The sequence below is a fragment of the Branchiostoma lanceolatum genome, chromosome 8, assembly GCF_035083965.1.
Source record: "Branchiostoma lanceolatum isolate klBraLanc5 chromosome 8, klBraLanc5.hap2, whole genome shotgun sequence".
NCBI classification, from domain to species: Eukaryota; Metazoa; Chordata; class Leptocardii; order Amphioxiformes; family Branchiostomatidae; genus Branchiostoma; species Branchiostoma lanceolatum.
The window spans coordinates 8,972,067-8,986,629 of NC_089729.1; the positions used below are offsets into that span (position 1 = coordinate 8,972,067).

Consider the following 14,563-nt stretch of genomic DNA (forward strand, 5'->3'; position numbering starts at 1 on the left):
CAGTGTGTTTTCCTCACAGGAAACACCTTACAAACCTCCTAATTAGGAGCGATGAGAAGCTGTTGTAAAGATGTCTTGTGGGACGTTGTTTGGTGTCTCCCCTCTAATCCTTTCAATTATAACATGGTAATGCAGGCTGCCACTGATAATGGGACAAATCATTACTGGGAGATTCTGGTACTAAGGACAATTCGATAGCTATCAGAAAGTAATCCCATGGAGGAGAAGGATATACAACATTAAAATTTAAAGCCATGATGGGAATGAATATTGCTTGATGATGTGTAAAGCTTACTGTTTGAATTTGTACACTGTAAACATTGGATGTTCATTTCAGTTTCTTATTTTTCCAAAAATATGGTAGTAAGTAAAAGATAACAATCCTCAAGAAATATGGGAAAAGATTCAACCACAGCATTAACATCTGGTAAATTTGCTAGAATCACTTATTCTGTTGTAAAGGATTACAAAGCTGACTTTGCGAGGTGTAGAAATGTCACAAAGCGTTTTAGTTTTGGCAGAACTGCCTGCTTCAGTGTGAGCAGCTGCCTTTTCTAATAGATGTTCAGGGGAAGGTTGTTTCACGGTGGAGTGACCAGTCCTCAGTCTGCATACAAAGCACAGTCATGATCGCCCGCCAGGAAACAAGTATCGATGGCTGTGACAGCAAACTGCCTTTTGATGAATATTTACCACAACAGGATGGGTATCCAATTTGTGCTTAATTACATTGAAACCTCTTTAGCGCACCATCTGGGAAATACTTTGGTTCTGGGAGGATAGGTAACTTTACGTTTCCCATCAGTGCTGTTCCTGTGCCTGGGGGGAAATCAATCAACTGCTGCATGTTGTTTACTGGGTACGTCCTCAAGTCAAGGTTGCTAACTGTATTTACGAGGGAAAATGCAGCTACTGGGAGACATTATGCCTTTTCAGGTAAAACAGATTAAATGTCACCAAAGAACAGGGAAACCAGGGAGCAGCTGTAAAAGCTAATAAGTTTTTGATGTACCGCACCAATATTGCAACTTCTGTGATAGTGACTATACTGTCGCTGATGACTGCCTAGAAACTACTTTTTGTGCATCACCCTTTCCCCACCCACTCACACATGCTCAGGAAGTTCCTTAGACTATTGATGGTTGTCTACTTATTGCTGTTAAGTCTTTTTCTTATCCATCTTCCTGAATTCACTCAGTGTTTCCAAATATGGGATGGGAATGGTCAGGTGTGCTGCCCCCTCTTTTGGGATTACTTCCTCCAGTAGTATATTACAAACCACCCACACCTGTTATCACAGGATTTAACAATGTCCTGTTTTATGAGTTGTCCTTTACCAATGATGTGCAATCTTGGTCCAGTTAGATTTATATTTTGCTTGATGTAAAAGTTACATAAACCGACACTAAAGGGGTGTAAAAGTCAGCGAGTTATGACCAAGGTCATGGTCAAGACTAGATTCAATTTGAGAAAGCTCAACCCATGCTGAAAACAGGATTATGCTGCAAATAGAACTGAGATTGCCGGTTCTTCAAGTTCTGAACTTCTGTAAGTTACGTAAGACAGTTATCTTTTTTTCCTTAGACTTTTGTCTGACAAAAGAGGGACAGAATGGTTTCTAAACGGAAGGACATACGTTAGAGAGAGCGCTAGTAGTAAAGTGGTTCATTGTGCATGGTGTGAGGAGACAAGCCAAATATTTGTGGCCCTGTAAATCAGTATAAATTTCGGAAGACAGATCCTTTTTTTTGCATTAAATGCTGATTTGTTTGTAAAATGTTTTCATCTCAACTACGTGTACATTGTTCGTCCATATTCGGTTATACTTTTATGTAGATCCCTTGTGAATAGTATGAGGGCACAAACCAATATCTATTGCCCTGTTGACAAAGTTGTGTTGCTAATACAGGTGACAATCATTGATGCTTCCTTACACCATTGAACCAATCCCCCGTAATATCCCACATTACTGTTGCACCAGTAAGTCCAAATTGATTGATGTCCAGACCATAATCCCGTGATTATCGCCCAAATGGGAAATCTTTTAGTCAATGTCACACAGGGCACCAGGGATACGGGGATGTCTGCATGCCCAGGCGCTAACCAATCACATCGCAGGATTCCAGTTTGTGATGCAAAAACCCAGAATAGGTTTTGGCTATTAATTTCATTACCCGGTAATCTACAGTGAGCAGTAATTGGGGAATTATGCATTTTCCATTATCCATGGCGGTTTAAGACCCATTCCAGCAGTAAAGTGTGTCGCCTATTTTCCGGTCCATGCTTATGTAGATTACAGTACTGTAGTTATTGTGCAAATACTAGTACACTGAAGATATACAACATACTGTTGACCCAGATGTTGTAGCTTTTTACTTTATCTCGGTACACTCAATTTGTCATTCCTCAAGTTGCTTTTAGTTTATCAGTGCCAGACAACTTTTCATCAACAAAGTTTCTCCAATACCTCATTACAATCATGGGTTTGTCGTGAAGAGTTTACTACATTGTTTGTATTACCTTGGTACCTGACAGACTAATCTTTGTAATTACTGACTGTTATTTATTGACTGCTTCCTAAGGTACCTTGTAGGCAATGTCACACGTGTTATTCATACATCCAAACATTATTTATTTATATCTTGCTATTGATTAGTTGATGATTGTTCGTGACACATTAAACTGTTGATTACCATATTTTACTAATTAATCAGCAGTTGATTACTTAAGGGGTGGATTTGACTGATCACTTACAATAATAGATTGCAGTTAAGTGGTAGATTTGATTTATGACTCACAGTGAAGCAGTATTAGACTAATGAGCAGAATTGTTGATTGGTAATCACTCAAGTGTTGAATGCAGAAGGCCATGTTGATGCGATTATATGGATGACGTAGGCGCGCACCAATTTTCGTCTGTTTCAACAAACACATTTTCGACCATACTGTAAATCCTTCAAAACGGCTACAAATATACTTTGTAAATTGCGAAAAACAAATTTGTTAGAAAATGAAAATTAATGTTGTAGAATGCCAAATTCAATAAATTTTTTAAAGAACAAAAATGATGAATCTATAATTCTATATTCCATACTCTGTGTGTTTAGTCATTTGTTCAACCTTTCTGTGTCACCTTAGGCCCAATTTAGACACAGTTTTCCCCGACGTCTCCTAAATCAGCCGACATCTGGGCAGAGATGTCGGGACGGATTTATACACACCAACAGGAAGTACTGCAGGACACCCCTGGCGTTGGAATGCAGCAGTGGTACATCGTGATAAATTGTGTTTCAAGCTAAAAGTCTGCTTCCAATAGTACCTTCAATGACATTTGTCAACTTGTTAGAATCACAAAGATATCTTTAATAGCCTGATTTTACCGATCATTACTGTATATGTGTCATAGCCTGACCTGTAACGTACCGTAAAATTAATTATACTCCCTGGGAAGTTTTGATAAATCCCCTTACTAGTATAAATTATGGTACAGTTATCATAGCTTACATCAAAATGGGTCACTTGATCTCCACAAGTCTGCTAATTAGCCTGAAACCTGTTCTCCAGATATCTGGGACCAGACACATTTTGTTTATATACGTGCTCTGAAGCTGTCGGGGACTCCCGCTGAGACCATAAAATTCCTGTTTAGACGCAGAACAAAGCTGTCGCCTGCCAGATATCTGCAGTCCCGACATCTAGAAAACCTGTGTCTAAATTGGGCCTTAGATTTCATAATGAGGGCAACCTTTTTTTTTTGCCAAACTTTTGTATTTATTTGCATGCTCGCATCAGTTTTTGGGTTCCCAGAGGATGTCATCCATATAATAGAATCAACATGGCCTAAGTGACTCAGAGGGTCCCACTATTAAAAAAAAAGATTACAGAAATTTAACTCTTAACACACTGAAGAGATACAATATGGCTGTCCTGTTGTATGACTTTTAAATACGAGTCAGGGACAGTTACCACAGCAGGATAAGAAGGTTTGAGGGAAAATCTGTTATTTTGATAGGTGTCCAGTTAGCTTTATTTGGTTGACCACTATGATACGACTTCTGTGTGAAGTGAAAGAGTTTGTCTTATCTCTTAGTAAAATGCAGTAATCCAGTGGTAAGAGTATTGTAGAGTCTTTGGTCAGGTAGGATGTACTTCCAGTTTAGACCGCTCCTTTTCCACCTCTTCTTTAGCCGACTGTCACTGTAGGTTTGTGTGGATGGTCCAGTGCTCTGTAGTCATACTTGACAGGATGGCTCTCCATAAGGCGGTCAAACCTGGCTTTAAAAGCATTCACTGGAGGTGCATTGACCTCTTCTGGCAACTTCTGGTAAAGTTTCTATTTTATTCTTCAATCATCTGTTATGTTTCCCACTCCCTGTTTTTCTTGCTGCAACAACAGGCTTTCCAGGATCTGAACTATTATGAGAGAAACCGCTTGGAGAGGGTGAAATTCCCACAGAGCAGCACACGTTTTCTAGTCACCATAATGGATTTACTTGCTTGCAGTGTTCAACTTGACAGGAAGCTGGGGGGTTTGAAAGGAAGCCGCTTTGACTGAAGTATAGTAATTATATTACTTTATGACGTCCTTGTTGAAGGTAATGAAGTAACGTTACACGTACTAGAATTGGATGTACTGCTTACAGGGGACTTAGGCTCACTAATTGCCACCAACTCAACTGAATAGACTGTTTAGCACACTCTCTTCAGTGTCTGTATACGTAAATGCAAACCTGCACATACACGTGCCACACTTCCTGTGTAAAGCAGGGTATTAGCTAGTAGGCGTCCAGGCATCACAGGACAATATCAAATGCCCTCTTTTGCAGCTGGACGCCTAGAGCCCCCCCCCCAACATTTTTGAACGCCCTATCTGTAAATCCTAGCTAAAAGCCTGGTGTAAAAGTGTACACTTTGTGCAGATAGGAAATCTGACCTGTGAAGCACTGCTGGGACAGGCTTGTCAAAATGATGTCATGTGCGGAAACTTTTTTTAACATTCTTTCAACTCCTCCTGTGATTTTATCTTCTCAAGGCTGTCATTCCCTCTATTCCACCTGTTCCAAAATTACCTTGTCCTTTTGTCAACAGCCCAAAGCTATTACATGTACTTCAAAGTCACTGTTGAATTGAAATTGACTAGCCTGATGAAACTGTGCCCCAAGCAGACCTCTGAATGATAGGTCCCTCTAGGTGTTTAGTGGCAAATACCTGTATGTTGGGGGAAATGGGTCCCTTCTTATATGGCTAACATTATCAACTGACATTTGATTATTCTAGAGTCCAAGCTTATGGTTGTTACGCTGTGGTTCCAATCAAAACTTTTCTCTTTTTCTCTTTCGCATCAGTTTCCATAGTGACTCCCATGCTCTTGTTTGTGTTTTCGTTTTCTTTCAGACCAGTTCCTCCCGAGTTAGAGGTCTATTTCCTCAAACTCTGTGTGGGAGGGACCATTACTGCTCTGAACAGCAGGAGTTTGTGTTACACTGACTAGCTGTTGATATGTGACAGATCAAATGTCAACCTGGTAGCTTCATGAAGCTTCAAGTCCTTTCGATTCCCAAGTTTTGCGTGTAGCAGGATTGCTGCAACTGTTACAGTTATTTCTTATGACAGCTGACTTTCAGACATGCTGAGTTAGCATTTGTTTGTGTTACCTATTGTGGCACCTTACATCCTTCTGTAGGTCAGCCTCATCACTTTCTGTCATTGCCTGAGAAATTTTGTCTTTGTCACGCTCTGTAATATGTTGTGATGGAACATGAGTGTCGAAAATGATATTATTGCCTGTCAATTGCACAATCCGCTACTTCATTAGGCACTTGCGTTTGTATCTAATGATTTTTGTAAATATACTCAAAGAAACTGGCTGGTATAATGGTCTGATGTGCAGGATCCTCTCATTTCCAGGTAAAAAAACCCTCGGCAATTCACCAGAAAAACTTTTGTGTTGTCTACAGTTAAAGGTGCCCTAAGCGATTTCAGGGGGTAAAAAAAATTTTCTGGGGAAAACAATTCTGTTTTATGAGGTTGAAATTGACATTTGCTTCCCTATATTAGCACATCTGCATCATTATGTCAGACTTTGGGCGTTTAAAAATAGCACAGAAGCAAGCCACAAAAGGAGTATTTTATTTATTGGGTCCCCCCAAAAATCAGCCCAGAATCCAGCCGTAACCGTTTTCTGTCGACAATTTTCGGTAACTTCCGGCCGCGTGACGTCATAATTCCCAAGGACATTGAGCCATGACCACGTGATTATTTCTTCGGATGCGTTCGGGACTTATCGGTCAGAATCGTGCATGTTCGGAAGATCTGAAATGATGGCTGGCCTCCAAGTGCTCAGATTTTCAATAAGTTCCCACCATACAATGACATCACATTTTTGCTCCATGATGGTCGATATGTGATGGTATAGTGTTATCCAAACTTACTATGGATAGAAATCAGGAAAAAAAATTGATTTTGAATGTATGACTTTCGGCGCCCTAATATTGCTTAGGTTGCCTTTTAATGGTCATGATACAAAGTTAGAAACATTTCTTCTTCAAATGGCATTTTTATGTGATGTCATTGCTGTGTTCGCCACCATGTTTGTGTCCCTATTTGCATTTCAGACAATCATAGCTTAAGTGTCTTCAGACACTAAAGGATCGTAGACGTAGTACACCCACTCAATTGACCAGTATTATGCAACTTTGCCATCCCAATCTTTTCACATGAGCCTGAATTAGGTTCTGTTGTTCTCAGGAACAAAATGACCTTCCCAATACAGTATTTTTGTGTTGTGCATTAAATAGTCTCCTCGGAATATCTTGGTGAGAAGCATTTTAGTTAATATTTCCTTCATAGTAAGTCCATAAAGTATTATGTTGCGTGACAGACCATTATCGACCCCTGTCTTCAGGAAGTAGTCTTAAAAATGGAGGTTTCCCAATAGGATTAAATCATCAGAATCTTGTGAAAAAGAAAACAAAGAAGAAACATTGTTGACAGGCGGGTGTCTATGATTTCCACTCAGTGGCTGTAACCTGAATTGAACTATTACTATCCTTAGGCTTAATGTACATAATCTACCCATTGAGGGAAAGCACCCTGCACTTCTGTGCGCTCGATGTAGAAGTAAAGGGTGGATAATTCATTAGGCAAGCTGGAACGTTCGGATCCTGGTGTGCTGATGTTGGGCACCTTCTGTGCTTTGCCTGATTCAATCAAGGAAAACCTAACTTAATTCCCAACTTTGAAGTAATTGGCTCTCTCAGTCATCTGAGGTGAAGATTTCTAACAAATCATGTCTGCATGTCTATTGGTAATTCAAGGCTCGAACTTCTTTTTTGGGAAATAGGTGCACTGGTGCACCCAACCAAAAGAATTAGGTACACAGAAAGAAAAATTGGGTGCACCACATAAAATAAATTGTTTTGTTGACATTCAAATGTCAACAAAACATAGGTTTGACGCGACTGCCTCTCTTAGAACTTCAATCTGTAATCCTATCCAGATTTCAAATTTCAACCAAGCAACACATCAAATAAAGTACAACAAAAGGTTATATTGCTTTTTCTGATACTTACATTTCAAAAATATTCTGTATAGTAGTGTACAGGAGAACCTTTACCCTATAGAGTACAAAAATATGTAGGTGCACCAGTGCTCTCACAGTCAAAAATTAGGTGCACAGCTCCAATTTTGGGTGCACACAGGTGCACATGCACCCAATATTTCGAGCCCCGTAATTGGTGTTTGGTCAGACTGTGTTCTGGGAAGAGAGAATGAACCTTGTAGTGGAGACATTGATTGCCAGGATCCTTTAACATGTCTATGCTGCATGTGATGTTCAGATCGCCGGTTATGTTTTGTCTAGTGGTTTCTGCCCTTGGTGCTGAAAACCTATTGGTTAGTAGTAGCTTGAAATCACTCAGCTTTTTTAAAATTTATTTCCCTAACAGGAGAAGGAGTGACTTCCATGTGAGATTGAGGTTTAGATTCCCAGTTGTGCTCTGGTGTTTCCAGTTCTTAGTGTAGAAAACATGTCTATTTTTAGTAGCTTGAAATCACACAACTTTTTTAGAATTTTCTTCCTGCTGTCAGTCTTTATCAAAGGATCAATTTTCCCCTGTGTTTTGAACACCTACATATCCAGGTCTCTCACTTGTTCAATCCTCTTCAGCCGTAGAGTAGAAGAGCTGGCCAAGCTACCATCTGGTGCCAGGCTATAAAATCTCCATGACCAGCTGAAGACTTTGTCCTTCAGACGATGCCACAGGATTATTTCATCCATCCATTTGGTTCTGCAGGAAGGTAACCTGTGACACACACAATCTTGCTGTCGTATTTGGATATTCCTTTGGCAGAAAAGAAACAAAACAACCACAAAATGGATTTGCAAGTATCATCCAATGGGATAAGAAAAGGAAGACCAAAAGGGGCAAGAGTTCCATATGAGATTACTATGCAGGTCACTGGCATTGTCATAAATGTCAAAGAATTTGTATCTTCCAGAGTCTTAGATTTTTTTCTTCCCTATCATGTAAGAAAACCCATGCTCATCTCTTGGTTTGATTTGACCTAATGTTTACCCTTTTCATATTAGCCTTGTCAATTCTGTCAGGATGACAGGACAGCCATAATCTCTGCCCTTCATTAGCAACAAGGATCCAGCAAATGACAGATGCTTGGCAGAACCCTGCTCTTCACATCTTGAATTCAATCATAACTACCTCATTTCACTTCTAAAATACTTTGTATGGCTTTGTCTAGGTCCATGACTTGTGCTCTCCAGATGAGGATACTTATGTATGTCTCTAAGTCATAAGAACTTCAGTTTAAGCCCTGAAAAGTAAGGGAAAGGTTATGAACACCGCTAAGCTCTTAGAGCCAGGGTAAATTGGCTCCATGTCCCGTATCCAAGCCGGTTCCAACTGTCTGGAGAGAGGAGCTGAGTCAGCACTGCATCATTAGTAGTCTTGACTTTGAAGGAGAATGGCAATGAAAAGCTGATGGAGCTTAATGAAGCACAGAAAAGCATATTTCCTTCCTGTCAGGGTAAGAGCTCCCATCTAACTGCCATCATTACCGTACAAATGGCACTGCACCAAGTTCTTATGGGGAACTAATTGAAAGCTTTGCATGGTTGCAGAAAAGTTGTGACATCTGTCAGTGCTGTTGGAAACTTCTCCCTCAAGTCGTCGGACTGTATTTAATTTTTTTTCATTTCCTTCTCTATATTTACACATCTGGTGATACTGCTTTGTAACAAGATGGAAAAAAAATGGATTGTTATTTGATATTTATAACATCCTGTAAATTCTTCAATTTTATGTGACAAGGTAAAAGCAGAAGTCCATTTACTGCTGTTTTTCTCAGCCCCCCCCAAAAAAAAGTTTTTACCTCAGTCTGCATGTAGTCTTTTATGCTTTACTGCTGACTTGACAATTATGTACCACCAAGTTTTGATACTGTTTGTAATTTTACACCAAACGCCAAAGCTGTATAGTTTTTTTAAGGAAAGTTTTAATAGGAGCCCCATTGAAACTTTGCACGCCCACTCAGTTGGCATAGGTCCCACATATTGCACAGGTCCCACATATTGCCTTTGGTTACAAATGTGAGTTATGGCGCTCATAAGGTTAAGTGTTGTAACATTGAAATTACAAGCCGGGCGATCTACGCTCGTTGAACTGTTTCATATCCTCGGAGGATCTTGATAGACGAGACTGCACACATTGATTTTGGCATGTTTTCAACAAGAGGAGAATCTCTCTACTACAACAGATGGGCCAATCTTCTCTGTCTTATTTTTAGAATGTCTTATTCCTGTATGGAGACCTGCATTGAAAGATAACTACACGAAGTTGCATGGAGGTTATTCCACCTTAAGTCTTTGCATGAATGTTTTACAGATGTGAGTATTTATGAATTAGGCAGCTGACTTTTATCGATATGATTTATTTCATCCATATGGATTAATAAAGCAGTATTCTTAGCTTTCATCACTGAGAATTGAAAACCTGATTAGGTATAGCACTTTCTCCGTGAAGAAACAGCCTCTATCTCCTCCCACCACCTGTTTTATCTAGGCTGTGTGTAGGAGTTTGAAAATGCTTATTGGCAGTTATCATGATGACTAAGATTACAGGACTAAATTGCCTGCACGATGTGACATCCTGGCTCTAATGTCAGAGCTTACTTCATTGTAGAGGTCTCATATGCCTACTCCGCAGATTGGCTAGTCGGCATGCATCTGTCTGAAACATAATGACAAAAACAGGGGAGGCCAAGCAAGGGTCCAATTGGGTATATTTTGAAAGGGCACAATAAATGGATTGTTCCACCTGGGAATCCCAAGACTGCAGTTTTCTTATTAACTCTTTTGCATTGTTTGCTCCTGTGAGGAGCTATGTACCAGGATTTGTACAATGAGTTTGACCCTTCTTTGATAGAACAAGTTGTCTTTCCTGTATGATTTTGTTGCCTGGAGAAATAACAGGAAACTTTGCCGTAATGATGTGTCACCCTCCGGCTTCCCATCAGATGAAAACAAGATTACTGCAGCAGCCCTGGATCCTATTATCCTGCAAATTACCATCACATCTTTGTCTAGTCTAGTCTTGCGTTGGTGTCAAGGAATTAGATGAAAGCATTACATATGAGATGAATTTATGAGGCGAGTAGGTGGCGGATTAGTAGGCGACACCAATTTTGTCAGGAGCAATATTTTGATAAAGTCTTTAAGCGAGATGGGCACAGGAAATGATGATTTCGCTTTTCGAGTTTTGCGGAAGTAATCCAGGGGCATACATCGGATCCAATGTTGATTGTCATAGGCAGCTGTCCAGGGGCGTACATCCAATGTTGATTGTCATAGGTAGCTGTTATATGTAGCTGTGGCTGAAATGGAGATATTTTAGTGATGAGTCATAGCAAGATACAACACTTGCATATGGGATATTTTAAAAAAAGGTTCCTTGCCTTTACTAATTCCATCATAAAAGGGAACTACAAGCCTTCTAGTTTTTCATGTCATATACCCACAACTCGAGGATTATGGGATTACGCTGATGAGGGCATATTACTGTGCGATTTGAGCTGTAAATCCTAAGCATGTTTAGCGCCAAATCCCATGCAACAACTGATAATATTGCATTCAGCTGATGGTCTACTTGTGAAGTCAACTCCAGAAACAAACAATGAAACGTGAGAGGATGTGGGATGCTGGTGTTGTAGACAAAAACTCACCTGGATAACAAGCCAAGCGTTGCACCTAGCCGACATTTCGGTGACCATCTGTCACCTTCCTCAGGGCAACACTGACTGGTTCTACTTCGCAGTGCATGCGCAGCTAGGTATTGCTGCTGCGGTGTGAAGAATGCTATCCCAAATGTGACTGAGTCTATATCCACCCTCATCACAGTTCATGCACTGGAGTAGATTTTATGATTCATACAGCCTCCTTCTTTCGACAATGCATCTGTTGTCCTCTCTGTCTATTACCTTGACCCAGTTCCAGTCTATTATGTGAGTTTCTTGAGGTGTGGTCAGTTACTGCTGATTTGTTTAAGTTGTCTCCCTTCACAGCTTCTTTCTTCTGTGCTCTTGTGTATCTTCCCGTTCACGTTGATGCTGTCTGCCTCTTTCCTATGTTCTTCAAATGTATTTACATATTCCAAAAATAGTTACTCAAGCAAAAAGATAAATTTTGAAACAGTCAGACGTTAAAGACAGCATCCGCTATCTTTCATCAGTAACATATTATTCAACGAAAGATTTAATTTATTGGTACAGAGTTGCCAATAACTCAATAATTTGTACTAAAAGTTAGGACATGAATCATGAAAATTGAGAAAAACAATTACTGAGAAATTGTTTGATATGCTCAGCTGTTAGCCCTCTACAGTTTGCTTCATTTGCCAGATTGGGCCTGGTACAGCTGGGTAAGCTAGATTGCTTTCCCTTCCCCCAGCTGAGGTGTCCTTTTGGCACCAACTTTCTGTCAGTTACAGGGTTAGGCAGTGGGTAGAAGAAGGATAGGTTAACATGTAAATGCCAAGGCTCCAGTACCTGCCCTATCAACAACCAGCACCAACATGTTCATGTATTCCTGATTTCTTAGCTGTGTTACCAGACCCGACATTTGTGATTCACGTCATTTGTCATGAAGCTGCTGGTAAAGGAACATAGACCTCTCTTAACATTCTCCCGCGGTGTTGGCCCTTCGGCATTAATTTGTGTCAGTTACGGAGTTAAACTCGGGCCTCGTGTGAGGAATTGCTTATTCCTTTCTGATGGGGACTAAGTCAGTGACCCTGTATAAGAGTGAGAGCTTTAGGCGTAAGCCCCAGGCTTCAAACCTATGCACGTAAAAGAACCCAACACAATCACTGAGGAGAGAAGGGGAACCTGGTGTGCTAAGAATGACTGAAAACACGAGCCATGGCAAGGCACACTGTGCTACTAGTCTAAGTTCTGCTTCTTTACGGTGTTGAACAGTGAAGGGAGGGTTAAAAAATTTCTGGTATATCTTTTTTGCCACTCATGACAATGTCTGTTTTCCTCCTCACTGAAGCCATTCTCATTTTATTGAAGAACACACTGGATTCTGTTTTGTTTTTCAATTACCGTACACAAATGCAGTTCCTTCAAAATGTCCTCAAGTTGACAGTTAAGCTTTCTTTGAACTGGCAGCAAACCTGTAACCAGAGGCAGCTCCACTCTTTCTAAGAATCTTGTGAAAGCACAAGACATTTTCACTTATAATGCATTGCCCATGCATGTTTAGACAAAAGAAATGCAAAGTGATGTACTGTTGATGCAATGTGCTCCAATTTGTTTGAAACCAGAGATACTAGGGGAGTTACCTGTTTAAATATCAACCTGTCAATGCACATACAGACATCTACAGATATTCCTTTTTTCCCCTGCACTATCCCCAAAGGAACACCATGCCCGGCTCGGTAGTTATGGCTCTCACAGTGGGGTCACTCTAAGCCAGGCTGGAGGCCTGCCTACCCTGGCCCAAGGACTCCCCTCCCCCTACTTTGCCCCTAATGGGATATTTGGGGGTATCCCAAGAAGGAAAAGAAGAGAATGTTCTAAACTTTAATATTGATGTGTTTTTTTGTGTTTTTTTTTCTTCAAAAACTCTGTTCCAGGCTGCCATCAACGTTCTGCTAGATGTCATCAAGAGGAAGGACCAATCCGGGGAGGCTGGTCCCCAGGGCAGGAGGAGGAGGAGACGGGAGGGAGGGGTTCTGCTCAGGCCCATTATCTGCATTTGTAATGACCTGTGAGTACAGTCAAATGTGGTTCAATCCAATAATGAAAAATTAACCTATACTCCAACTCAAAAAAATTGACTCCCCAGAATTTCTTACAGAATCTCTCGGTCTTCTTCAGCTACGGTCTTCTTCAGCTATCTGACCCAAGCACTGTAGACACACGAATGTAATGCTGTTAAATTCAATTCAATGTATTTTAGTTTACTAGCAGATCGACCCTACTAGCAGAGCGTTCCTGGATACATAGCGAAATACAGAAGACTAAAAAGATATAACTCAACAAGGTAGCAAGGCGGTGTTGTGGTTAGGTATGTGGAATCTAAAGGTTCTGGTCTCGAATCCCTAGTATGCCTGCAGTGATGTATATAGTAACGTTTGCCTTCCATTTATATTATTTCATTCATACAGGGAAAAATACACCCAGGTAACAAGCCTTGCCTTCCTGTTAACCTCTCCTGAACCTTTGTAGATTTACCACGTCCTGACTTCAAACAGGATGAAGCACCAGCTTGATAGCAATTCCAGAATCAGCCACAGGTGTTTTTTGGCTCCTCCCAGGCCTTAACTCTGATGAGGTCCCTGAGTGAATGGCCTCTTGTGACATAAAGCAGTAGGTCGCTATATTTGGCACCAAATTAGTGGATAATGAAGACATTGGCCCGACCTCTTTGACATCTGTGACTTCTATGCCTTTTTGAAATTTACTCAGACAATCGCCTGACCTCTTTGAAATATGTGACTTCCATGCCTTTCTCAAATTTACTCAGCCAGGAAAGGTGGAATACTAGTAATTTAATTCCTTTTTGTGGTGGTTTCATTTGGCGAAAGGGGAAAAAATGGAGTGTTTGTGTCTTTTTTAGTTCCCCATTGAATTTGAAGCAAGGTGGTGGACGAGCAGAAGACAAAACAAGCATTTTTGTGTTGGTTTTAGATTTGCAATGAATGAAAAGGTTAACTGTGTAAACTGCTAACATTAAACCACTGCAAACTTAAAAAAGTATTTTCATTATTTTGAAGATAATAAAGCAGCAGAAACAAAACTGGATTTATTCGTAGTATCTGTAACTTTCATTTTAAAATGCAATTTATTAAATGGTTCATGTTGAGCTTAAAGCTCATTCAATCTTGTTTTTACCCATAAAAAAGTTAGACCTTGCTGATGTTATCACTAGTTCATTCGTGCCCCAGATACATTTTGGATTAGGAAGTGTGAACTGAAATTCTGAGGCATAAATCCTCGAGCGGAAGTAGCCAGAAGGATAAAAGCAATATTACAAAGCCTCTGAATG

At 40.3% G+C, this 14,563-nt stretch overlaps 1 protein-coding gene across 1 annotated transcript in view; it reads left to right on the forward strand.

The window, feature by feature from the left end:
• Positions 1–14,563, forward strand: part of LOC136440990 (chromosome transmission fidelity protein 18 homolog) — a 93,461-nt gene that overhangs the window by 66,358 nt on the left and 12,540 nt on the right. Inside the window, exon 11 of the mRNA XM_066437202.1 lies at positions 13,149–13,282. Within this exon, the coding sequence (XP_066293299.1) occupies positions 13,149–13,282 (134 nt within the window). The remainder of the gene's footprint in view (positions 1–13,148; positions 13,283–14,563) is intronic.